Below are 26,561 nucleotides of genomic sequence, written 5' to 3'. Positions count from 1 at the left end.
GTATGGAAATACATGTTTTTGAACAAAAATGACATTCAGGTGAAAGGCTTCCAAAGAAAACTAGCTGTTTGACAGCAACTTCCAACTTAAAATACACAACCAATAACTCTACACTTATTCATTTTTACAATAAATAAACCACTGGAAAATTGCAAATAATAATGATAGAACAATAGTTTAATTTCAAATAGAGCAGCAGAGAAAAAATTAACAACAAAAACCTAACCTCAAAAAATGTTGTGCAAAGCCTTTTGTCGATAGTATGATGAACATGTGTAGGGGAAGAAGTAGTCGACCTCATCGCGGTATTTCTTCTTCTATATACTGTGGACCTCATTACAATGTGGGTGATGTATTGTGTATACATAGAACAGCGGATCACCACAGATATAAATTGAAGTTCAGCCATATCCACTGGGAGGGGTAATATCCGTCGATAGAGCACATATTCAACAGACCTGTCCTGTCGTTATATAGTGGCAAATTAGCACATGGAACTCAATTCATTACATGGGATATCCCAAACTTTTTTGTAATATTCCAATAACCATTAGATAAATATATTTTTTAGGCACCAATATGTTTTAAAATGGTCAAATCCTATTTAAAATTTGACATAGAGTACAATGCAACAGGTCTCAAGTTCATATATTCATTCAATGGTTAGCTTAATGAGATATTTGAAAACATTTTGCACAATTCACTTCATTACGTGGAATATCCCAAGAACGTTTGTTATTGCAATAATTATCCTAGAAATGTAATCTATAATCACAGACTCAAGCCAGATTCATCACAGATTTAATATGTTTACTTAGTCTATGCTACAATTTAATTGTAAATTTTTCTCAATATTCACTCGTAGCCAAATTCGTATTCCAAGACAATATTATTTATAATTACAGATGGAAATCACTGAGATTATTCAAATGCTAATGAATTAATTATTATTATTAAACGAAAATACAAATTAAATGCTGTAATTCACCCCGAAGACTTCTGCTTCTGCAAATATTGACATTTAGCTGTTTACCCTGTTGTCAATATTTGCAGTAGCAGAAGTCTTCGGGGCGAATTACAACATTTAATTTGGATTTTCGTTTAATAATAATTATTATTATTTATAATTTTTGCAGTGGTATCTGTGGCATACGTGGACAAACATTAATCATCAATACTCCTGGCAGTAAAAAAGCATCCGCTGAATTCGTGCAGGCAGTAATCAAGTGTATTCCCCACGCTCTGGCTGTTATAAAGAACATAGATGTTACTGTCAAAAAAGATCACCAAGTTATACAGAATGAAAGTCATCAGGGAACTTGTCCTCATAGCCATAGCAAGGTGAGTAACATTCACCGATTATACAGGGCGTTCGGTTAGTCACTGTGCACTATATTTATAGAAATGAAATACTTGGTTCTCAGACACTTTCCGAACTGTCTGTAGTATCACTTTGAATAGTCAGAATTCCTTGTATGAATGATACTAATGCGGACACTTCAACACCGATTACAGTGATATTAATCTCAAACTGTCAAAATTCCTTATAAAATAACATCAACTCTTTACATTCAAGCAGAAGTTTTAATTTGAAGTGAATAAATTTTGTAGTGTGCATGTTGATGTTGTGGAACTTTTCCATAATTGAATAGACTTAGAACGTTGTCAAAAATCCACTTTAATTAAATAAAAAATAATATTTTAATATATGTGTGAGCACACACGAAAGCATGCTCCTGTAAAATATTAATTTTTATTTAATTAAAGTGGATTTTTGACAACGTTCTAAGTCTATTCAATTATGAAAAAAATTTCATTTACGAAGTTAAATTGAAGTGAATAATTTCCTGACCGGCAATTAGGAGTTACTGGGTTCGATTCCCAGGCTGACAAATAGTTTTTGAATGGTAGCACTCATCGAATTTCCATCTAGCTGTTTACCCTGATGTCAATATTTGCAGTAGCAGAAGTCTTCGGGGTGAATTACACCATTTAATTTGGATTTTCGTTTAATAATAATACATTTTAATTAGCCTAAATAGTTTTTTACATGCTAGTGGAATTGACTAGCTTTTTCACTATAGTTAGTTCCACACTATAATGACAGTGGAGAATGATAAGAGTACAGCGTAGCCGATTCTCTGCCTTGCCACTGCCTTGTATAGATGTTAGCTGATACCGGTAAATCTGATGTAATATTAACTGTTCATTCTTGTTTGAAATAATCAATTTTATTTTATTACTCGACGAAATTTATTTTTCTATGATTAAATAATATTTTTTTTTATATAATTGAGATTGAATATTTTGTCAATTATATTTATAGATTGTTAAAAAGCGATCTGGCAACGTTGCTGAGCTAGAAAAGGATAGCGCTCTCTGCTTTGTCGAATGATAGATAAAGTAATACCATTGTAATCAAATACAGCCATTATAACGATGACCTTACTGTAAATAAGACAGTCGAATGAAGCTCGTAAAGTTTACAAGGTGCTGGAATCTGATGATAGTAAATTAGAAAACGCAGTAGTAGCCTTATCTTATGTGATGATACGTATCACACTACATATCATACGTATAATGTATTTTTTATTTTATACCAGTAGCAAATAGGCTAACCTGAAGTTCATGATTCTGGAAGCATAAACATATAATAAAATTCAATGTAATTCACATAATTGCGTATATTTTTTTATTAATGGAATAATATTGTTGAAATTGTACGTCTCCTTCCCGCTCACATATTTTGTTATCTTCCAACCTTTTTTGGCATTCTTGTTATTTAAATTAATCAGGGTCCAAGTTAATCCTATTATATTAAGCTAGCAATTTCTGTATTTATATATCTGGTTATTTATGTTTAACGGATCTCGAAAACGGCTCTAACGATTTTCACAAAATTTGGAACATAGTAGGTTTATGATATAAAGATTCGATTGCACTAGGTCTCATCCTTGGAAAAACTCGTTGAACGACATTAAAAGGATAATTCATCCTTGGCTGAAACTGCTGTGGATATTAAAAAAAAGTGAGTGAGCGAGTGAGTATATAAAAAATCAAAATATCGCATCCCCAAAATTCATAAGATGACATATAGCCAGCTGTGAAATACGAACTCGATCATTTTAGAGAATTGTGTTCTGTTTATCAATAAATAAAAATAACGAGCGAAGCTCGGTGCCCCGATATTTAATATTAACTGGAAAAGGACTTGAGAGAGCTGGGAATACGACGATGTAAGACGACTGCAGTGGATTGATTGATTGATTGAGTACTTTATTTATGTAGATTACAATATACTGGCTTATACAATTATATACAATAGCTTACAATACAGCAAAATTATAGATGAATTTACATAATATAGACTAAGAAAATAATTATTGAACTGTATATGATATGAAAAAGTAATTTGTAATATAATAACTATTAATATTATATTGTTATGCATCTACATAAATTGGCGGAGCTTTGGACTTATCAATGTCCATTCTTCGGAAAGAATATTAAAAATATCCTCCCCACTAACTCTCTACCAAAAAAATAGGAGTGGATAGGGAGAGGTAGAGATTGATTGTAGAGCAGTCCAAAACTCGACTATTGGGTTGTAGTGCCACATATAAGTAAGTTAATTCATTTTCATCTTTCTGTATTTCTTGCTGCAGGTGGACATCAGTAAAGTTGCTTATAGGCAAAGGAACCATCAGCATCTGTATCCCATGATCGACTATGAAGTGGCTTTGAATTTGGTACTGGAAAATTGCATTTCTACCGAATCTGAAAGCATTGATTTGTCGTAAGTTGAATCTCGCACATAAATCATTTAATCAATAGATTGTAAACTGAGATCGACAGCGTATTTGGACTGTTAATTCGAAATTATCCCATTGAAGCAGTATTGACAAATGCATATTGAGTATTTCCACATTTTATTCTTAGCCAACGAATGAAGTAACACTTGATTCATTCCACTTGAATCTCCATTGAGCATTAGTTTCCTACATTAAGGCTGTGCAAAGGCTAAAAATAAACTTTCTACTGGTGATATTTTTCAAAGTTTTTCGATTTGTATATCATCAAGCTATCAAAATTAAAAAGCTTTCTCAGGAAAACATTTTTTTCCAATCATTACTTTTCGAGATATGAGCGCCTAAAGTTTAAATTTTTGGGACAGAACATTTCATATTCGGTAAGAGATAAGTCCATGAGACTCAGAGGATAGATTCTTCATGGTATTGTTAAATGGTAAAGCTATCAAAATTAAAAAGTTTTCTCAGGAAAACATTTTTTCCGATCATTACTTTTCGAGATATAAGCGCCTAAAGTTTAAATTTTTGGGACATAACATTTCAAACTCGGTAAGAGATAAGTCCATGAGACTCAGAGGATAGATTCTTCATGGTATTGTTGATCTAGTAAAAGAAAAATTTTCTAAAAATATCAATTTTTGAGGAAGTTATTCGATTTACCAAAAATAACTCAAAGTTATTTTTGGTAATTTTTAGTAAATCGAATAACTTCCTCAAAAATTGATATTTTCAAATTCAGAACATTTCAAATTCGGTAAGAGATAAGTCCATAAGATTTAGAGGATAGATTCTTTATGGTATTGTTGATCTAGTAAAAGAAAAATTTTCTAAAAATATCAATTTTTTAGGAAGTTATAGATTTACTAAAAATTACCATTTTGAGCTATTTTTGGTAAATTGAATAACTTCCTCAAAAATTGATATTTTTAGATAATTTTTCTCTTAGTAGATCAACAATACCATAAAGAATCTATCCTCTAAATCTCATGGACTTATCTCTTACCGAATTTGAAATTTCTGTCCCAAAAATCTAAACTTTAGGCGCTCATATCTCGAAAAGTAATGATTGGAAAAAATGTTTTCCTGAGAAAGCTTTTTAATTTTGATAGCTTGATGATATACAAATCGAAAAACTTTGAAAAATATCACCAGTAGAAAGTTTATTTTTAGCCTTTGCACAGCCTTAATTGGAATTAGCTCATATGCAGTGTTGTGGGTTTAATATCATGTTGATAGCTAGTTCTCCCACTTGTTTTACAGTGTGTTCATAACTTAAATTTAGCTGTTATATATAAAATAAATTGTAAGCTTCCACAATCTATGTGTACTTCATTTGATAACAATATATTCATTGAAAATACTCTTGAATTGAATTGAATTGAAAATTTCTTTATCCATCAAAATGCACAAAATACATCTGAACAGTGTCAAATTACAAAAAGAATTATTAATATCGTCACAAAATCATCCTTTACACATACAGAAGTCAAAAATTCTGATAAAAAACAAGATTCTAAAATCTTACAGTCAAATTGACATACTCCTGCAAAGAGTATAGAGATAGTCCCACCAAATATTCCTTTAATTTTTTTTTTGTAGGTATTCAACCTCCTCTATTTCTTTCAACTCTCTAGGAAGTATATTGAAAAATTTTCTCCCCATAAAAAGTGTTTTTTTCTTAAAGAAATCCAATCTATGCCTCTCCTCGATCCTTCCAAATCTGGTGTTGTAGCCTCTTCTTATCATTTGTTTTATTACAAATATTCTAAATTGATCACTCTCTCCAACACTAAGCATCTCAACATCTCACACAAACTTTCCCTTGAATTCAAACTGAATATGTTATATGGCCCGGTTAAATTTTAACCGTGATTAACTTCACGAGATCCAATCATAGAAGGCGTATTTGAAAAGACGGCTTCTCTGATTGGTTCTCATGGGATTAATCACAGTTAAAATTTAAACGGCTTTTGTGCAACCGGCACTAAGAGAGCTAAAATGAGTGATTCAATTTGTAAAATATTGTAATGCCGCATCTAGATGTTGGCCCAATGAAGACCAATGTCTGTCAGCGCCTGTGTGTGGAGGGGTGGTTTGAAAACGCTGGCCTTTAACCTAGCTCCGCAGTGCAGGCTGAATGCTTGTCTGACTCTGACGAGGCGCTGAGACAGCAAATAATAGCAGCGTTGGTGGGAATGCGAGCGGCCGCAGTAACATCTTCCACCCAGCAATGGTCGGCGTAGTTCCGCCTAGCGGACAGACGAAAGATCAATCCAGTCGGTTATTTGATCCCTCCAGCCAGGCTCAGCCAAGCAGCCGAGACAATAGAACAATGGAGTGGCGGTCTTATTCGCGTTCATCAGCAGTTTTCTTTCTCACGATTATTTTGATTTTTGTGTGTCAATAAAAACTCCAGTCATCAGTAAAACGTTTCCAGAAACGTGGTTTACTACCATATTAATGACTTTTCATGATGATTTTTAATTATTTAAAAACATTTTTGACATTCTGAGCCTTCAGGCTAAACTTGGGGTCGCTGAGAACGAATCTGCAATCAGAATTTCTCTATCACGAAAAATAACGAAAAAACCCCAGCTGTTGATCTTCCGGCAACCGTTAACAGTCATCCTGCAATGCGGCCGAAACACTTCCAAGCCAGACACCCATCTCAAATGACAACAACGCCAAGCTGTGAGAAACCATCCTGCACTGCGGCGCTAGGTTTAGGGCACTGGTCAAATTGCAGGCTGGGCTGACTTACTGGGCCTTCATTTAGATGCATAAATTTGTGTAATTGTATTAAATTTGTAAAATTCAGTTCAACTCTTGTTTCAGAAAGGAACAATCGAGAGCATCAGTGATTGGGCGCGTTTTGGCCAAAGACGTGTTGGCAGATGAACCGTTCCCCGGTTTCAGAGCTTCCATCAAAGATGGCTACGCCGTGAAGGCTGGAGGAGGAGTGGGTGTGTACAGGGTGCTGGGGGATAGCACTGCTGGATCAACGGTAATTTCATCTCTCTCTGCTCATAATTTAGTCATCAATTATTCAAAAAATCCCAAGTTATATCCAACTGTCAACATATTCATTTTTTTTTATTTATTTATTCTTTTTTACAATGAAGCACAGATCGGGAGAGAGAAACTAAGGAGACCTTGTACTATTTCTCACCCAAATTTATTCAACTTTAAAAAGTTCGAAATGAGGTTATGTCTTCTAGATTTCAACAAAATTTTCAGTCCAAAAATAATTATACAAACCATTTTTTTGAATTTAGATGTTCCGAATATCAAAATAATAATAATTTATAACACTCAGTTATTTTCATAATGGAGAATATTCACTTATTAGAGAAATTTGTAAACATAAACCGAAAAACAAACTTACTCCTAAATATTCAACTATGTCATATATATTATTAGCATGACCTATTCCACCCTCTAGGTTTCCTAATAATTGCGAAGTATTGCTACAACGCGGACTAGCTACAGTCGGATATGGGTCGGGGTCAGTAGCCGTACTGACAGGTGGAGATACCGGACCTACACTTCTCCCTCTATCCTGATTCTTTACCCTCTGCTTCTTTCGTGAGATTTTTACTTTCAGGGGAAGAGTGTTTGCCCGTGGCGTTATTGGCCGATTCGGCCCTCGGCCTTTGGAGTACAGGGTGGGTTTTAAGGGATATTAAGATAACCCTACACAAGGAGACGGATCTGACTATCAGATCCCTACCAATAATTCTATTTATAAAGGTAGTACGCAATCTGAACCAACTGCGAATTGACGGCGAGCAAGCTGTACCTGCAAGCCCGGGATGTGGTTTAGAGAATAGGGTGCAGGGTATGAGGGATACGGTATAAGGTATAGGGAACAGAGAATCAATAACAAGATTATTATTCTCTACAGCAAATAAATATCTGCTCAAAAATCCGCAATCTGAGAATTGCGCTCTAGCTCTCAGCAAGCTGGACCTGCTAGCTAAATACAGTATATAAATTTCAATTATATGATTACTAAAGTTTGGAGGATGAGGTTTCGGGTGTCGGATTTCTGAATCGCGAGCCTGCAGCTGCGAAAGGATTTTCAGCAATTCTGAAACTGCTAAACAGGATTTCCGCGCTAATCTGATGACTGCGCGCCGGTTATTAAGGGCCAGTCTGTGACTGCCCTTAAGGGTATGGGAATCACTCTCAATCGTCCGAAACGCTTTTAAATCAATAGTCAGTATGTCGACTATTATGAGAGGATAGAAAAGATTTTTCACAGACACAGTCTGTAGAATAATATCGGGAAGACAACAGTCTTTCGTTGTCAGGGTAGGAAAGGATTTTTCCAGGATTTTCCACAAGGAAAATATCGAGTCAGAGACTCCTAATTCAGGAAAAGATTTCAATAGACTTTTCCAAGTAATTGCCAGTCTAAGGACTACCAAAAGATCGATCTCTAATTTGCAACTGAGATCACGGGAAAATTCGTGAATTTTCCACAGGTAAAGCCAGCAAATAATATTTGCTATTAAAGAAGACAGGTTTCTAAGAATTTTAGAAAGGATTCGCGGGTCTGAAAACCCGCGACTAGGACGATCTCGAATCTGGAACTGAGATCAGGAAGGATTTTAACACAGGAAGAATTAAGAGAAAGGATGCCGCAGTCTAGAAACTTCGGCGAGGAAGTCCTCAAGCTGTACCTGAGAGCTAGAAGGATTTTAGAATAGGGAAAGTGAAGAGAAAGAAAGAGAAAGGACGTCGCAGTCTACCAACTTCGACAAGGACGAACTCAAGCTGTACCTGAGTTCTCAAGGAAATGATTGGAATTTCCTACTAGGTATTACAGCAAGTCAGAAACTGCTAAGAAAAGTTAAAATATTGGGCCACTCTATAGTATGAAAACCAAGCAAGGAAAACTTACTATAAATGATAATAATCTCTTTACAAGGACAAAAATTAATCGAGAAAACTTTTCTCAAAAGGAACAGGGATTTTCCCACGAGAATAAAAACTAATTGAGTAAAACTATTCTTAAAAAGGACAGGGATTTCCCTACAAGAATAAAAACTCAATGGAGAAAAATTACTCTTTAAACTAAAGGCCACCTTACTACAGAGAAGGAAAAATCTACGGACTACCAGTCCTGACATATAATTACCTGAATCGACGTGGATACTGATACGGAGAATAGCGAACCAATTCCCACTTCCCGTATTATAATTAAAAACGTCGTGAAGCGACAGAGTCGAGACTTATAAATTAAGTACTCAAAAATAATCTGCTATAAGAGCCTAGCTAAATTTCCCACTCAACTATTTGTAGCACAAACTCGAGATCCCTTGCAGGTTTCAAAACCAAGGATAACTCGTTCACCCCCAGTGATACGAATTTAGGAAAAATAACCAACAAGAAAGAAAATCCCCCAGGAAGTTCTATCTTCAAATACAGTCGGCAATTCGACATACAATATTCCATTCACTAAAATACAGAATAGAATATTAACCCTCTAGTACACCACTATTAGGAGCGCCGCTCGGAACGCAGCCGTACACGAACCCGTTCACCGAACAACTGCCTTCTCCCAGGTCTTCTTGAAGCTGCACCGGGTCGCTGAAAATTAGGAGGCCGGGGGAAAAGAGCTTCCTGACCAATGAGAGTCTGAAAAGACGATCACGCCACTGGTCATGTGACGGGGTTTGATTCAGCTGCTCCTGATGTTAAGGGTGCAGCAAATGATGACAATACTGCTGATTCATATAGTAGATTAGGCCGGTAAACAATATTTCTATTCCAGAAATTACAAGAAGAATGATACCGACTCAACTCGGTAGCCGAGTGGTAAACAAGATCTGGAAATATCTGGTTAGATGAATCCGCTGCTGATGATTTAAAGGGGTTGACGGCGATGGTGATAATGCATATACACAACTACAAATCTAACAAAATATATCCGGCAGTCGATCCAATTCTAATTCTAAAATAGAATAAATTCGCTAATTTTACACTAGACGACGGCTCTCTATCCGTCACAAAAATTCACTTTGTGACAATATAGTTATAATAATATAGTGTTATAGTGTTATATAGTTATAATAATTACTATAGTGAGCCCACGTTATAATAGCAGTAAAGAAAGATAGGAGAACAGCGTTGCCGATTCTCCGCCTTGTCACTGCCCTACGTAGAGAATTGTTGATACCAGTATTTCTGATGTTATATTAACTGTTCATTCTTGTTCAAACTGAACAATTATAATTGATTCGTCCAGAAAATACATTTTTCAATGATCAAATATTAAATTTCCTTAATTGAGATTTATTTATTTATTTATACGTGGATACAATAACAAATCATATAAATATGATTGGGAAGGAACAACAGGCTTGGCCCAAAACTATTCCATTCTCAAATTTTGATTACATGTCCAAAAAATAGGCTATGTTTCTTCAGTAAGAAGTTCAAGCTCAACTTTCGTCCAAAAATAAATATGAGATGAAAATTTTAAATTTAGAAAAATTAAAACACCAAATTATAGTTAAATATTACACTTAATTATCACTGCACATTGTATTAATTAAGTTATTTTATGAATTTTGAAGCCAAAAATACACACAAATTCTCACTAAGAACAGTGCTGATGATCTACAAAATTGAATATTTTGTTAGTTTGATTATATTCCCACTTTGTCAAAAAAACGACCTAGCAATGTTGTGGAGCTGGAAAAGGATAGCACTAACTGCTTTGACGAATGATAGACAAGGGCAGCAACGCTAATGTTTAATAAATACTGCCATTATAACGTGGACCTCAGTATAGATGACCTATTATAACTACAATGATCGTTCTTCAAATATTTTAAAACCAGTAATGGGGCCTCCAATGTGTAAAATCATAGAGAAAATATAGAATAAGATATATTCCATGGTACTGGGCGTTTATTTTCTAAATTTCACTGTTAACGTAAACTAATAGACCAAGTACTGTAGTTCTTTCTCGTAAAGCTAAGTGTCGCTGGTAGTCTCTCATACTGTGTCGTTCGTACACTCTTACCCCAACAAAACAGTAATAATAGACAGTAGTCGACAGTAATCGGCTTGAGTTGACAAAAAATCGGTTTGAAATTTGGAACATAAACGACCTATACCATGCGATATCTTCTTATGCTACCTTTCTTCTAGGTTAGAAGAACGTATTGTCATAGAGAGACGATAGCATTAGTAGATATCCCATGGTATAGGGCGTTTATGTCGTAACTTTTACTGTTATCCCAAGCCGATAGATCATGTAATTCTTTCCTATGCAGCTGTGTGACACTGGTAGTCTCTCAAATTGTGCCGTTCATACACCATCACTCCAACAAAACAGTGAAAATCAACAATAATCGACAGTAATCGGCTTGAGATAACAGAAAAAGTTGCGACATAAATTACCTATACCATGGGATATCTACTTACGCTATTGTTTCTCTATGGTATTGTATCATAGATGAGAGTTACCCATGTAATTTAAAATTGAATTATGTATGCGAACTCTTACTCTCAAACAGACCGACCATGTGAGTTGAGTTTTATTTATTCATTCATTTATACAATATGACAATTTCCACTGAATCTAACAAGACCCATAGTGGTACAAAACAAAATAGCACTGTTTAAATTATTTTGTGAAATAGCTTAAGCATAGTCTAATCTAATAATTGTTTAATCTAATTGTATAATCTAATTCAATTTGTGAAATAGCTTAAGCATAGTCTAATCTAATAATTGTATAATCTATGGTATAATCTAATTCAATTGAGTACATTCATTGATGTTTTATAAATCTATAACTTTTTTGTGAAATAATAAATTCAATCATTTGAGCGGTTTCCGTGTGTGTGTTGACAGCCAGTGGATAGCCTCGGTGACGGGGAAGGTAATGGGCTGGTGTGCTACCGCATCAGCACGGGTGCGGCGGTGCCCGCTCATATGGACGCCGTGGTGCAGGTGGAGGACACACGGCTGGCTGAGGAGGCCGACGGCGGGCAGAGGGAGGTGGCTGTCGAAATTATGGTCGCGCCCCAAGCTGGCCAGGATATCAGGTACATTTCTCCTTTCAAAACGAAATCATAACTTAATTATTATCAAGAAGTAACATTTCTTCTATCATAACACAACTATAGTGAGGTCCACGTCATAATAGCAGTGGAAAAAGATAGGAGAACAGCATTTCCAATTCTCTGCCTTCTATAGAGGATACTGATACCGGTATATCAGATGTAATATTAACTTTTCATTCTTGTTTAAAATAATCAATTATATTTTATCCGTGAAGAAAGTAATTCTTTTAATGATTAAATGATAAATTTTCGTGATTGATATAAAATATTTTGTCAATTAATTATATATCTGCATTGTTGAAAAACATCTGGCAACCTTGCAGAGCTAGAAACTGATAGCGCTACCTGTTTCATCGAATGATAGAAAAGGATAGCAACACCAATGTTAATCAAATATTGCCATTACAAAGTGGACCTCAATATAGTTTTAACTCTTCAAGAACCATTTTCAAATGACATAATAAAATAAAGCACATTTATAGTTTTAGAATTTATGTGCTAATTGGACTTTCTGACGTATTATTTTTAGGCGTATCCATCAATTACATAAACCTTACTACACAGTTTCAAATATGTTAAAAAAAATACTTTTCCTACAGATATCCTGAAAAGTGACCATTTGTGCACTGATTGCAGGCTGCAAAGAATCACTTTTCCGCACTAGTGCGCAAAGTGAGTACTTTGCGTACTCCAGATTTGCAGCATGACAACGCAAAATAGTTAGTAGGTTATATGGAGCACCAGTGCAGCAAAATCAAAATTAAGTTGGTAACAGTGAGTGGGCTGCTATAGTGAGCAGAGGTGCAACCAAGCACAACGCGCTAATTATTGAGTAGATATTATAACCAAGGACAACGACAGCACAGTGCCACCACAGCACACACCACACAGCTGCCCCCCGCCATTCAAACACTACTACATTATTCAGGCAATTTTACCCATAATTACCCACTTTTATATTCAATGGTAACTGTAGGAAAAATTTAATGTGAAATACGTGCGCAAAGTTCCTCTGCTGCACTCAAGAAACCATTCCGCCCTCGCCTACGGCTCGGGCGTAAACGTTTCTTTCGATGCAGCAAACTGTTACTTTGCGCACTAGTTGCACAAATAACTATTTTAGCTTTCAAGACAGTCCTTTTATTCTAAGGTTCAAGCGCTATGATCGCTAAAGAAGGGTCTCAAATTGTTGTTCAACTAATAAAATAAATCAAATTCATTAATAATACAAATTTCAGTAACCTACTAACTTTATGATTTTTCCAATGGGTTTTTTATAGGGAAATTGGCAGTGACATAGCTAAAGGACAGTGCGTTGCTGGGCGTGGAGAAGTGATCTCTGGCATTGAAATGGGATTGTTTGCAACTCTCAATGTTCGAAATTTGTCTGTTTTCAGGTATGTTATAGTTTTAATAGCTAGTTTTCCTCATCTTGAAACCATATTTCCTTGATTCGTATTGCTAATTCTCATTTCTAAACAATCTACAGTTTTATAAGCTTATTTCTCTCATTTCAAAGCCGTATTCTTCATATTATATTGTTAATTTCCATTTCTTACACAATTTACAGTTTCACTAGCTAATTTCTTTCAACTGAAAGACATATTTTCCATATTCATAATGCTAATTTTTACTTCTTGCTTTATTTCTGTATCTGTGTTTGTGATGAAAGAAATTGTAAATTCAATGCAGGTTTCACTTGAGTTTCTCAAAGTAAGGTGAGCTATGCTAAACTTAGGCCCATTTGCACCATTTAAACAGCGATAAATCAGCTGACTGTTTAAACCCGGAATGTAACAGATTAGAATGAATGAGGCCATTCGACCAAAATCAACAAATACTCGTGGTTTAGCGTTCAACTAAAGAGAAAGGATAGCATAAGAAGATATCCCATGGTACAGGGCGTTTATGTTACAGATTTCACTGTTAACTCAAGCCTATAGTCCTAGTAGTTATTTTTGGTGAAACTGTGTCATACTGTGCTGGATATCTGCTTATGCTATCTTTCCTTTATGATTCAATGTAGATGATTCATAAGGCCCTTAACCTAGCTCCGCAGTGCAGGCTGGATGCTTGTCTGACTCGGACTAGGCGCTGAGACAGCAAATAATAGCAGTGTTGGTGGGAATGCGAGCGGCCGCAGTAACGTCTTCCACCCAGCAATGGTCGGCGTAGTTCCGTCTAGCGGACAGACGAAAGATCAATCCAGTCGGTTATTTGATCCCTCCAGCCAGGCTCAGCCAAGCAGCCGAGACAATAGAACAATGGAGTGACGGTCTTATTCGCGTTCATCAGCAGTTTTCTTTCTCACGATTATTTTGATTTTTGTGTCACTCCAGTCACCAGTAAAAAGTTTCCAGAAACGTGGTGTACTTCCATATTAATGACTTTTCATGATGATTTTTAATTATTTAAATACATTGTTAACATTCTGAGCCTTCAGGCTAAACTTGGGGTCGCTGAGAACGAATCTGCAATCAGAATTTCTCTATCTCGAAAAATAACGGAAAAAACCCAGCTGTTGATCTTCCGGCAACCGTTAACAGTCATCCTGCAATGCGGCCGAAATACCTCCAAGTCAGACACCCATCTCAAATGACAACAACGCCAAGCTGTGAGAAACCATCCTGCACTGCGGCGCTAGGTTTAGGGTATGATCACATTGGATGCACATACGTGCATGACCAAGCTCCGCAGGAACATTCATTCAAACTAAACGCGTGCACTTGCTGAATGCCTTCAGTGTGAGCAGCTACGTGCAAGCACAGATCTAACCTATTTAATCCTATTATCCTATCTGATCTTAAATTTTAACCTATTAAACCTTCATCATAGAAAGTCTATGATGCAACTCACAACGTGTTTCTATAGAAACAACTAAGGCTCTTTCCAGATTTTGTGTTTCATCTGCGCGCTTGGTCATGCACGGTTTAGCATGCACTTGAAGTACGTGTATTCAATGTGACCCCAACTACAGGACAAGTGTGTTAAACACATGTGTGTACACACACTTCGTCATGCATTGTTGTGTGATCACAGCAAAAGGCTACAAACGAAATTTTTTGTTGTTTATTTTTCAGTTTCAAGTAACACACTTGTGCTTTCGTTAGTGGCCACCCTAAGAACACTTGATTTCCTCTGTGCATGTGGTGCTCATAGAAGTAATCTCTTATTAATAAATAGCAGGCAACCCTTGCTCGGCAAGGGATTAATGAAAACTTGACCTTCTAAAATCTTGAAGAATTTGAAATATACCTATAAATAACCATCATCGGTGAATAAAGAATCTATATAGAAAATTCCAAGTTAATCAGTCCAGTAGTTCAGACTTGATAATGCGTCATTTGCGTTTTTGCTACGTTTGTATAAGCCAATTCTTACTTTTATTATATTATAGACTAGACCAACTGAAAACTTGACCTACTAAAATCTTGAGGAATTTGAAATAGGCCTATAACCACCCTCGGTTATTTAAGAATCTATATGGAAAATTCCAGATTAATCGGTCCAGTAGTTCAGACCTGATGAAGCGTCATTCGTCTTTTTCCTTTCCCGTACGTGTATAAACCAACTCTTTCCTTTATCATACTAGTAGTTTTGTGAACAGTAGACCTCACGCAGTATTCTCATCCACAAGTACGTGATTGAAACTATTGACCCTATGGAAATACAGCAATAGACTGGCTTCTCCACACATCTGTGTAATCACTTGTCAGCTGATTTATGATGAATAATTCTATAGTCTGATTTTTACTCTAATATTGGCGTATGAAGGAGGCTCCTTTTTCCTTTTATATTATCCTTGAAATGCAAAATTTTCAAAATTCTTGTATATACGTCGACGCGCAATTAAAAAAGGAACATACCTGTCAAATTTCATGAAAATCTATTACCGCGTTTCGCCTTAAGTGCGCAACATATAAACATTTAAACATTCAGACATTAAGAGAAATGCCAAACCGTCGACTTGAATCTTAGACCTCACTATCAAGATAGATCGAAAATTGAATTAATAGTTAATAATTATTATTAAACGAAAATCCCAATTAAATGCTGTAAATCACCCCGAAGACTTCTGCTACCGCAAATATTGACAACAGGATAAACAACTAGATGGAAATTCGGGAAACGAACCCAGGCTGACAAATAATTTTTATATATTAGCGCTCATCGAATTTCCGTCTAGCTGTTCACCCTGTTGTCAATATTTGCAGTAGCAGAAGTCTTCGGGGTGATTTTCAGAATTGAATTGGGATTTGCGTTTTTTTTAACATCTTTATTGCCCGTAAAAACAAATACAAAATAAAAAACTTACAAAAGAAATATTCTAGATTATAATATTATGCTATTTTACAAATAAATTAAAATTACATGGCACCACCCATCAAGGGCAACACCCTGACCGCTGAGTGAGAGTATCAGCTGTTTAGACAAAATAAAAATTTATTTACTAATAATCAAAGCTACAAAAATCGAAGTTAACAATAAATTACTAATAATTATAATATTTGACTGATGTCGAAGAAAAATTTTTGTATCACCCACTTATTTATCTGTTCCATCCTCTGTCTACCCCTATTAGAAAGATATTCTGACAATGCATTTGGCATGATATTTATTATTTTTGAGCTAAGATACCCCAATCGTCTTCGCACTATTGTCAAATCTGAATAGTTGATATTATAAATGTTATGAGATGTAACTCTCAGGTTATACATAGAAACGTTATTATTCACTGTAAATTCATCCTTCCTCATCCATGCATAATAGAGAAGTTTCTTTATATAAATTTGACGTACTGTCATCACTTTAAATTCGGCAAATGTTTCACTACTAGAAAAAGCCCTTGGCTTATTAAGAATTGCTTTTATTATCATTTTTTGAAATGTAAAAATTTTATTCATGAAAACATCATACGCTCCTCCCCATACCACTAACCCATATTGCAGCACCGATTGAACATAGGCAAAGTAAAGGACCCTAAGTAATTTAATGTCTAATATTTTACGGACTTTATAAAAGATAAAGGAAATAAATTTTAAGCGTTTACAAATATATTCTATATGAGGCTCCCACTAATATACTACTATTCTATATGAGGCGTTTAATAATAATCATTCATTAATCAGCATTTGAACAAATGCAATTTCCAATTTATTTTCATCTGTAGAATTGATAGTTTTTGAAACGTTTGGCAGGCATCCAGTTATTGGTATAATGTCAACTGGTGACGAGTTAGTTGATCCATGGACTGAAGCCAGCGTGAAGCCTGGATGCATCCGAGACAGCAATAAAGTCACTCTTATGTATCTACTCAAAAGCAAGGGATTCAATGCGGTTGATTGTGGATCAGCTCTGGACAGGTAGGCCTACCTAAATCTTCAATTCCGAAAACAATTTATAGATTATGGTTTCTTTTGATCCATTCCGAACTGCGATGTATTAACACACTATTTTGTTGTTTTAATTATATTTGTAAGAACATTTCATGGACACTAACAAGTTTTATGAGGTCATGTGTTTGGGAATCAAGCAAAGCCCCAAAACTGAGCCAACAAAGGCTATTACAATATGGATTGATATACAATCAATCAATAGTTTATTTTTCCTTCATACAATGCATACATGAATATCTATAATTACATAAGTACAATTGACAATTAACAAAATAAGTTGAAAGTAAAATAGTATTATTATTTAATACGGGAAGTCTCTGAAAAGGTTAAAAACCTGAGCGCAGGGGCCGAGAAACGTTATACAACGCTCTAAACGTTATACAGATCGCTCTGGTGTCAGAATGAAACACTACTATACGTACACAAACTCAAAGTTAGTAGACAGCTGACACTGAAGCCTAGTTTATACGATGCCAATTGGCGAGACAATTGTCCGAGGACAATATTGTCATCACGTGGTTGCCAAGTGTCCAAGGCCAGTCCAGCTGTGTGAGATGTTTCTACGGGGCTAACTATTGTCACGACAGTCGAAAACTGTAAGGCGAAAACATGGCCGAATGCTCGTCATCTGTTGTGTCCCGTGAGGACTTGAAACGAATGTTTTAAATTATTAGTTCAAGATTTAGAAACTGTCAAGTCTCTACTCCTACTGGCGAACAAGTGTTTCACTTATGCTAGTAGTTCTTCAACTCCAGCCGTATTTTTCAGATAGTTGATATAGATATTCAGAATAATAATTATTGTTTTTCTCTGATTGTCACATCTTTTAATGTACTGTTTTCTGTGTTTTGGTGAAATAAATTGAATAGAATTGAAAAAAGTTAAACCAGCTATGGAAGGAATTTTATTGAGTTAGGTAATTTCAATATTAAACGTACCGCGGAACGATTTTATTTCAGTTTTCACTTCAGCTGCACCGAAGCCATGAGCGTTAATTGCAGCGAGTGCAGTTTGCCGCGCATTTTTATCCTTATACAGTTCGTATCTCTGATCCCATAAACATCTTTGATCTTTATAAAGCTCAAGGAATTTAATATTCATATCGTCCCCCCATTTAGGTGCCATTTTCGTTGTAACTTTAGAAAACGTCTAACCTAACCTGGAAAACGTCTCACACAATGAATTGTTTTGACTGAACTGGCCAAAAACAAGACAGCGCACTGGCCTACACCAATCATACGGCGCCAAATGGCGTGACAATTGAGATTGTGAGTAGTGGGGGGGGCCCTATTGTCCTCAGTCTACTCCCGGAGACAGTTGAATTTCGGGACAGTAGGCAAGACAATATTGGCCTAAAGTGTTTATACGAAGACAATAATTTCATGCCAGTCAGTTGCCTTATGACAATTGTCTCGCCAATTGGCATCGTATAAACTAGGATTAACGTTGACACAAACTAATACAATCGGTCCAGGCTATGTATGTTTTTTGCACAGCTGATACAGCTGAAAAAGTTTATGTATTTTTTTTGTATATCCATACTTTTTCACTGTTAAAATTAAACTTGAATTTTAAAAACTTTTGAAGTGAAAATGCACTTACTTTTGTATAGTGACGATCGTTTCGACCTGTTGTTGGTCATCACAGTCCTGTGCATAAACTTCAATTCCGAAAACAATTTATAGATTATGGTTTCTTTTGATCCATTCCGAACTGCGATGTATTAACACACTATTTTGTTGTTTTAATTATATTTGTAAGAACATTTCATGGACACTAACAAGTTTTATGAGGTCATGTGTTTGGGAATCAAGCAAAGCCCCAAAACTGAGCCAACAAAGGCTATTACAATATGGATTGATATACAATCAATCAATAGTTTATTTTTCCTTCATACAATGCATACATGAATATCTATAATTACATAAGTACAATTGACAATTAACAAAATAAGTTGAAAGTAAAATAGTATTATTATTTAATACGGGAAGTCTCTGAAAAGGTTAAAACCTGAGCGCAGGGGCCGAGAAACGTTATACAACGCTCTAAACGTTATACAGATCGCTCTGGTGTCAGAATGAAACACTACTATACGTACACAAACTCAAAGTTAGTAGACAGTTGACACTGAAGCCTAGTTTATACGATGCCAATTGGCGAGACAATTGTCCGAGGACAATATTGTCATCACGTGGTTGCCAAGTGTCCAAGGCCAGTCCAGCTGTGTGAGATGTTTCTACGGGGCTAACTATTGTCACGACAGTCGAAAACTGTAAGGCGAAAACATGGCCGAATGCTCGTCATCTGTTGTGTCCCGTGAGGACTTGAAACGAATGTTTTAAATTATTAGTTCAAGATTAGAAACTGTCAAGTCTCTACTCCTACTGGCGAACAAGTGTTTCACTTATGCTAGTAGTTCTTCAACTCCAGCCGTATTTTTCAGATAGTTGATATAGATATTCAGAATAATAATTATTGTTTTTCTCTGATTGTCACATCTTTTAATGTACTGTTTCCTGTGTTTTGGTGAAATAAATTGAATAGAATTGAAAAAAGTTAAACCAGCTATGGAAGGAATTTTATTGAGTTAGGTAATTTCAATATTAAACGTACCGCGGAACGATTTTATTTCAGTTTTCACTTCAGCTGCACCGAAGCCATGAGCGTTAATTGCAGCGAGTGCAGTTTGCCGCGCATTTTTATCCTTATACAGTTCGTATCTCTGATCCCATAAACATCTTTGATCTTTATAAAGCTCAAGGAATTTAATATTCATATCGTCCCCCCATTTAGGTGCCATTTTCGTTGTAACTTTAGAAAACGTCTAACCTAACCTGGAAAACGCCTCACACAATGAATTGTTTTGACTGAACTGGCCAAAACCAAGACAGCGCACTGGCCTACACCAATCATACGGCGCCAAATGGCGTGACAATTGAGATTGTGAGTAGTGGGGGGGGCCCTATTGTCCTCAGTCTACTCCCGGAGACAGTTGAATTTCGGGACAGTAGGCAAGACAATATTGGCCTAAAGTGTTTATACGAAGACAATAATTTCATGCCAGTCAGTTGCCTTATGACAATTGTCTCGCCAATTGGCATCGTATAAACTAGGATTAACGTTGACACAAACTAATACAATCGGTCCAGGCTATGTATGTTTTTTGCACAGCTGATACAGCTGAAAAAGTTTATGTATTTTTTTTGTATATCCATACTTTTTCACTGTTAAAATTAAACTTGAATTTTAAAAACTTTTGAAGTGAAAATGCACTTACTTTTGTATAGTGACGATCGTTTCGACCTGTTGTTGGTCATCACAGTCCTGTGCATAAACTTGAATTTTAAAAACTTTTGAAGTGAAAATGCACTTACTTTTGTATAGTGACGATCGTTTCGACCTGTTGTTGGTCATCACAGTCCTGTGCATAAACTTGAATTTTAAAAACTTTTGAAGTGAAAATGCACTTACTTTTGTATAGTGACGATCGTTTCGACCTGTTGTTGGTCATCACAGTCCTGTGCATAAACTTGAATTTTAAAAACTTTTGAAGTGAAAATGCACTTACTTTTGTATAGTGACGATCGTTTCGACCTGTTGTTGGTCATCACAGTCCTGTGCATAAACTTGAATTTTAAAAACTTTTGAAGTGAAAATGCACTTACTTTTGTATAGTGACGATCGTTTCGACCTGTTGTTGGTCATCACAGTCCTGTGCATAAACTTGAATTTTAAAAACTTTTGAAGTGAAAATGCACTTACTTTTGTATAGTGACGATCGTTTCGACCTGTTGTTGGTCATCACAGTCCTGTGCATAAACTTGAATTTTAAAAACTTTTGAAGTGAAAATGCACTTACTTTTGTATAGTGACGATCGTTTCGACCTGTTGTTGGTCATCACAGTCCTGTGCATAAACTTGAATTTTAAAAACTTTTGAAGTGAAAATGCACTTACTTTTGTATAGTGACGATCGTTTCGACCTGTTGTTGGTCATCACAGTCCTGTGCATAAACTTGAATTTTAAAAACTTTTGAAGTGAAAATGCACTTACTTTTGTATAGTGACGATCGTTTCGACCTGTTGTTGGTCATCACAGTCCTGTGCATAAACTTGAATTTTAAAAACTTTTGAAGTGAAAATGCACTTACTTTTGTATAGTGACGATCGTTTCGACCTGTTGTTGGTCATCACAGTCCTGTGCATAAACTTGAATTTTAAAAACTTTTGAAGTGAAAATGCACTTACTTTTGTATAGTGACGATCGTTTCGACCTGTTGTTGGTCATCACAGTCCTGTGCATAAACTTGAATTTTAAAAACTTTTGAAGTGAAAATGCACTTACTTTTGTATAGTGACGATCGTTTCGACCTGTTGTTGGTCATCACAGTCCTGTGCATAAACTTGAATTTTAAAAACTTTTGAAGTGAAAATGCACTTACTTTTGTATAGTGACGATCGTTTCGACCTGTTGTTGTCATCACAGTCCTGTGCATAAACTTGAATTTTAAAAACTTTTGAAGTGAAAATGCACTTACTTTTGTATAGTGACGATCGTTTCGACCTGTTGTTGGTCATCACAGTCCTGTGCATAACTTGAATTTTAAAAACTTTTGAAGTGAAAATGCACTTACTTTTGTATAGTGACGATCGTTTCGACCTGTTGTTGGTCATCACAGTCCTGTGCATAAACTTCAATTCCGAAAACAATTTATAGATTATGGTTTCTTTTGATCCATTCCGAACTGCGATGTATTAACACACTATTTTGTTGTTTTAATTATATTTGTAAGAACATTTCATGGACACTAACAAGTTTTATGAGGTCATGTGTTTGGGAATCAAGCAAAGCCCCAAAACTGAGCCAACAAAGGCTATTACAATATGGATTGATATACATCAATCAATAGTTTATTTTCCTTCATACAATGCATACATGAATATCTATAATTACATAAGTACAATTGACAATTAACAAAATAAGTTGAAAGTAAAATAGTATTATTATTTAATACGGGAAGTCTCTGAAAAGGTTAAAACCTGAGCGCAGGGGCCGAGAAACGTTATACAACGCTCTAAACGTTATACAGATCGCTCTGGTGTCAGAATGAAACACTACTATACGTACACACTCAAAGTTAGTAGACAGCTGACACTGAAGCCTAGTTTATACGATGCCAATTGGCGAGACAATTGTCCGAGGACAATATTGTCATCACGTGGTTGCCAAGTGTCCAAGGCCAGTCCAGCTGTGTGAGATGTTTCTACGGGGCTAACTATTGTCACGACAGTCGAAAACTGTAAGGCGAAAACATGGCCGAATGCTCGTCATCTGTTGTGTCCCGTGAGGACTTGAAACGAATGTTTTAAATTATTAGTTCAAGATTTAGAAACTGTCAAGTCTCTACTCCTACTGGCGAACAAGTGTTTCACTTATGCTAGTAGTTCTTCAACTCCAGCCGTATTTTTCAGATAGTTGATATAGATATTCAGAATAATAATTATTGTTTTTCTCTGATTGTCACATCTTTTAATGTACTGTTTTCTGTGTTTTGGTGAAATAAATTGAATAGAATTGAAAAAAGTTAAACCAGCTATGGAAGGAATTTTATTGAGTTAGGTAATTTCAATATTAAACGTACCGCGGAACGATTTTATTTCAGTTTTCACTTCAGCTGCACCGAAGCCATGAGCGTTAATTGCAGCGAGTGCAGTTTGCCGCGCATTTTTATCCTTATACAGTTCGTATCTCTGATCCCATAAACATCTTTGATCTTTATAAAGCTCAAGGAATTTAATATTCATATCGTCCCCCCATTTAGGTGCCATTTTCGTTGTAACTTTAGAAAACGTCTAACCTAACCTGGAAAACGTCTCACACAATGAATTGTTTTGACTGAACTGGCCAAAAACAAGACAGCGCACTGGCCTACACCAATCATACGGCGCCAAATGGCGTGACAATTGAGATTCTGAGTAGTGGGGGGGGCGGGCTCGCTGGGCCCAGCCTATTGTCCTCAGTCTACTCCCGGAGACAGTTGAATTTCGGGACAGTTGGCAAGACAATATTGGCCTAAAGTGTTTATACGAAAACAATAATTTCATGCCAGTCAGTTGCCTTATGACAATTGTCTCGCCAATTGGCATCGTATAAACTAGGATTAACGTTGACACAAACTAATACAATCGGTCCAGGCTATGTATGTTTTTTGCACAGCTGATACAGCTGAAAAAGTTTATGCATTTTTTTGTATATCCATACTTTTTCACTGTTAAAATTAAACTTGAATTTTAAAAACTTTTGAAGTGAAAATGCACTTACTTTTGTATAGTGACGATCGTTTCGACCTGTTGTTGGTCATCACAGTCCTGTGCATAAACTTGAATTTTAAAAACTTTTGAAGTGAAAATGCACTTACTTTTGTATAGTGACGATCGTTTCGACCTGTTGTTGGTCATCACAGTCCTGTGCATAAACTTGAATTTTAAAAACTTTTGAAGTGAAAATGCACTTACTTTTGTATAGTGACGATCGTTTCGACCTGTTGTTGGTCATCACAGTCCTGTGCATAAACTTGAATTTTAAAAACTTTTGAAGTGAAAATGCACTTACTTTTGTATAGTGACGATCGTTTCGACCTGTTGTTGGTCATCACAGTCCTGTGCATAAACTTGAATTTTAAAAACTTTTGAAGTGAAAATGTGGTGACGTGAAAACTTCAAAAGTTTTTAAAATTCAAGTTTATGCACTAGTTTGTGACCATCGTGTCTGAAAGGGTTTTAAACATCGACATGCAGTCAATTATTGATGAAAATAAAGGATTTAGTTTACTCGCTGACTGGAGTATTAGTAGAAGGCGAAAGATTTATTCGACTTTGAAGTGGAACCAGAGCTATTTCCAGTTGTGAAGCACAAATTCAAATCAAATAATTTTTTATTTTGCATCAAAACAAATACAACATATTATAGTACAAGTTCCTTCTCTTGAGTATAATAACATACTGTAATTTAAAACTAAATAATATATATAATAAGAGAAAAGGAAAAAAGAACAAACTTATGATTTTCACAGAGCAAAATAAAATTACTACTAACAAAAAAGAACAAAGTCTTTTGTCCGTTATTAGGAGCTGACAACACTGCTAATTTTTATCAAAATGTACTTTCACACACGCAGACACACACACTCTCACACATGCATAAGGGAATCAATTTGAGCTTTACCATACAATTCAATAATAAATAGTCACAACCAACAACTAATTCTTGATTAAACTATTCATTCCATGGTAATAAAACAAGGCTTAGGTTGCTCAAGTATAGATGACATTATGAAGAGAAAAGCAAAAAATAATAAACACTAGCTTTAAAAATAACACAAAGACTGTCAACAAGGAAAAATAGATTCCTCACTTAGAAGTAAGACATTACAACAACAGTATCACAGTACAGACAAAATTGTGAAAAAATTGCAATAATAATAATAATATCAAATTAAAGACAAGGTTGTATATAAAAAAAACCTAATTAATGAGTACACAAAAATATTTAAGTTCATCAACACCACTGAGATGGTGTTTAATTATAGACAAAGTCGTAGAACTCATCAATGAGTACAACAAATAAAAAATAAATTAATAAAGGTTTTAATAATAATTAATAAAAATTTTGCAACACTCTTGCACTGACTGCATGTCGGTGTTTAAAACAACAAAATAATGTAGGCTAGCAATTTATAGTTCTAGCAATTTATAGCAACTGAGTACTGAGTTTCATAACATGGAATAGGAACAGTTTGGGCTTGAGACTGTTATTCCAAGTGTTATGACTGTACCATGTTTTATAATTTTAAAAAATTCAATGGAACTTGATGAATTTATTGACGAATATGCTGTTTCCAGTCCAAAAGATGTTCTTGAGAAGTAAATCTATTCATGATTCTTTTGAGTTTTGAATGTCTTTCTATCTTTTGTATTATTTATGAAAATTGATTAAGCACTGGGATGTGCTCACAACTGAAAATTTCATTTTTTATTGTATTCTTCTTCATTAGTTTGCATTTAGAAGATTTAAATGTAGGCTGTATGACCTGTTGTTGGTCATCACAGTCCTGTGCATAAACTTGAATTTTAAAAACTTTTGAAGTGAAAATGTGGTGACGTGAAAACTTCAAAAGTTTTTAAAATTCAAGTTTATGCACTAGTTTGTGACCATCGTGTCTGAAAGGGTTTTAAACATCGACATGCAGTCAATTATTGATGAAAATAAAGGATTTAGTTTACTCGCTGACTGGAGTATTTAGTAGAAGGCGAAAGATTTATTCGACTTTGAAGTGGAACCAGAGCTATTTCCAGTTGTGAAGCACAAATTCAAATCAAATAATTTTTTATTTTGCATCAAAACAAATACAACATATTATAGTACAAGTTCCTTCTCTTGAGTATAATAACATACTGTAATTTAAAACTAAATAATATATAATAAGAGAAAAGGAAAAAAGAACAAACTTATGATTTTCACAGAGCAAAATAAAATTACTACTAACAAAAAGAACAAAGTCTTTTGTCCGTTATTAGGAGCTGACAACACTGCTAATTTTTATCAAAATGTACTTTCACACACGCAGACACACACACTCTCACACATGCATAAGGGAATCAATTTGAGCTTTACCATACAATTCAATAATAAATAGTCACAACCAACAACTAATTCTTGATTAAACTATTCATTCCATGGTAATAAAACAAGGCTTAGGTTGCTCAAGTATAGATGACATTATGAAGAGAAAAGCAAAAAATAATAAACACTAGCTTTAAAAATAACACAAAGACTGTCAACAAGGAAAAATAGATTCCTCACTTAGAAGTAAGACATTACAACAACAGTATCACAGTACAGACAAAATTGTGAAAAAATTGCAATAATAATAATAATATCAAATTAAAGACAAGGTTGTATATAAAAAAAACCTAATTAATGAGTACACAAAAATATTTAAGTTCATCAACACCACTGAGATGGTGTTTAATTATAGACAAAGTCGTAGAACTCATCAATGAGTACAACAAATAAAAAATAAATTAATAAAGGTTTTAATAATAATTAATAAAAATTTTGCAACACTCTTGCACTGACTGCATGTCGGTGTTTAAAACAACAAAATAATGTAGGCTAGCAATTTATAGTTCTAGCAATTTATAGCAACTGAGTACTGAGTTTCATAACATGGAATAGGAACAGTTTTGGGCTTGAGACTGTTATTCCAAGTG

At 35.1% G+C, this 26,561-nt stretch overlaps 1 protein-coding gene across 1 annotated transcript in view; it reads left to right on the top strand.

The window, feature by feature from the left end:
- Nucleotides 1-26,561, top strand: part of LOC111044617 (gephyrin) — a 45,668-nt gene that overhangs the window by 4,595 nt on the left and 14,512 nt on the right. The window contains exons 4-9 of the mRNA XM_039428876.1: nucleotides 1,137-1,341; nucleotides 3,666-3,796; nucleotides 6,645-6,813; nucleotides 11,682-11,875; nucleotides 13,174-13,290; nucleotides 17,092-17,256. Coding sequence (XP_039284810.1) covers nucleotides 1,137-1,341; nucleotides 3,666-3,796; nucleotides 6,645-6,813; nucleotides 11,682-11,875; nucleotides 13,174-13,290; nucleotides 17,092-17,256 — 981 coding nt within the window. The remainder of the gene's footprint in view (nucleotides 1-1,136; nucleotides 1,342-3,665; nucleotides 3,797-6,644; nucleotides 6,814-11,681; nucleotides 11,876-13,173; nucleotides 13,291-17,091; nucleotides 17,257-26,561) is intronic.

The sequence above is a fragment of the Nilaparvata lugens genome, chromosome 1 (assembly GCF_014356525.2).
Source record: "Nilaparvata lugens isolate BPH chromosome 1, ASM1435652v1, whole genome shotgun sequence".
In the NCBI taxonomy this organism is placed as follows: domain Eukaryota; kingdom Metazoa; phylum Arthropoda; class Insecta; order Hemiptera; family Delphacidae; genus Nilaparvata; species Nilaparvata lugens.
The sequence above is the reverse complement of the archived record's forward strand: the minus strand, read 5'-3'. Positions and strand labels throughout refer to the sequence as shown.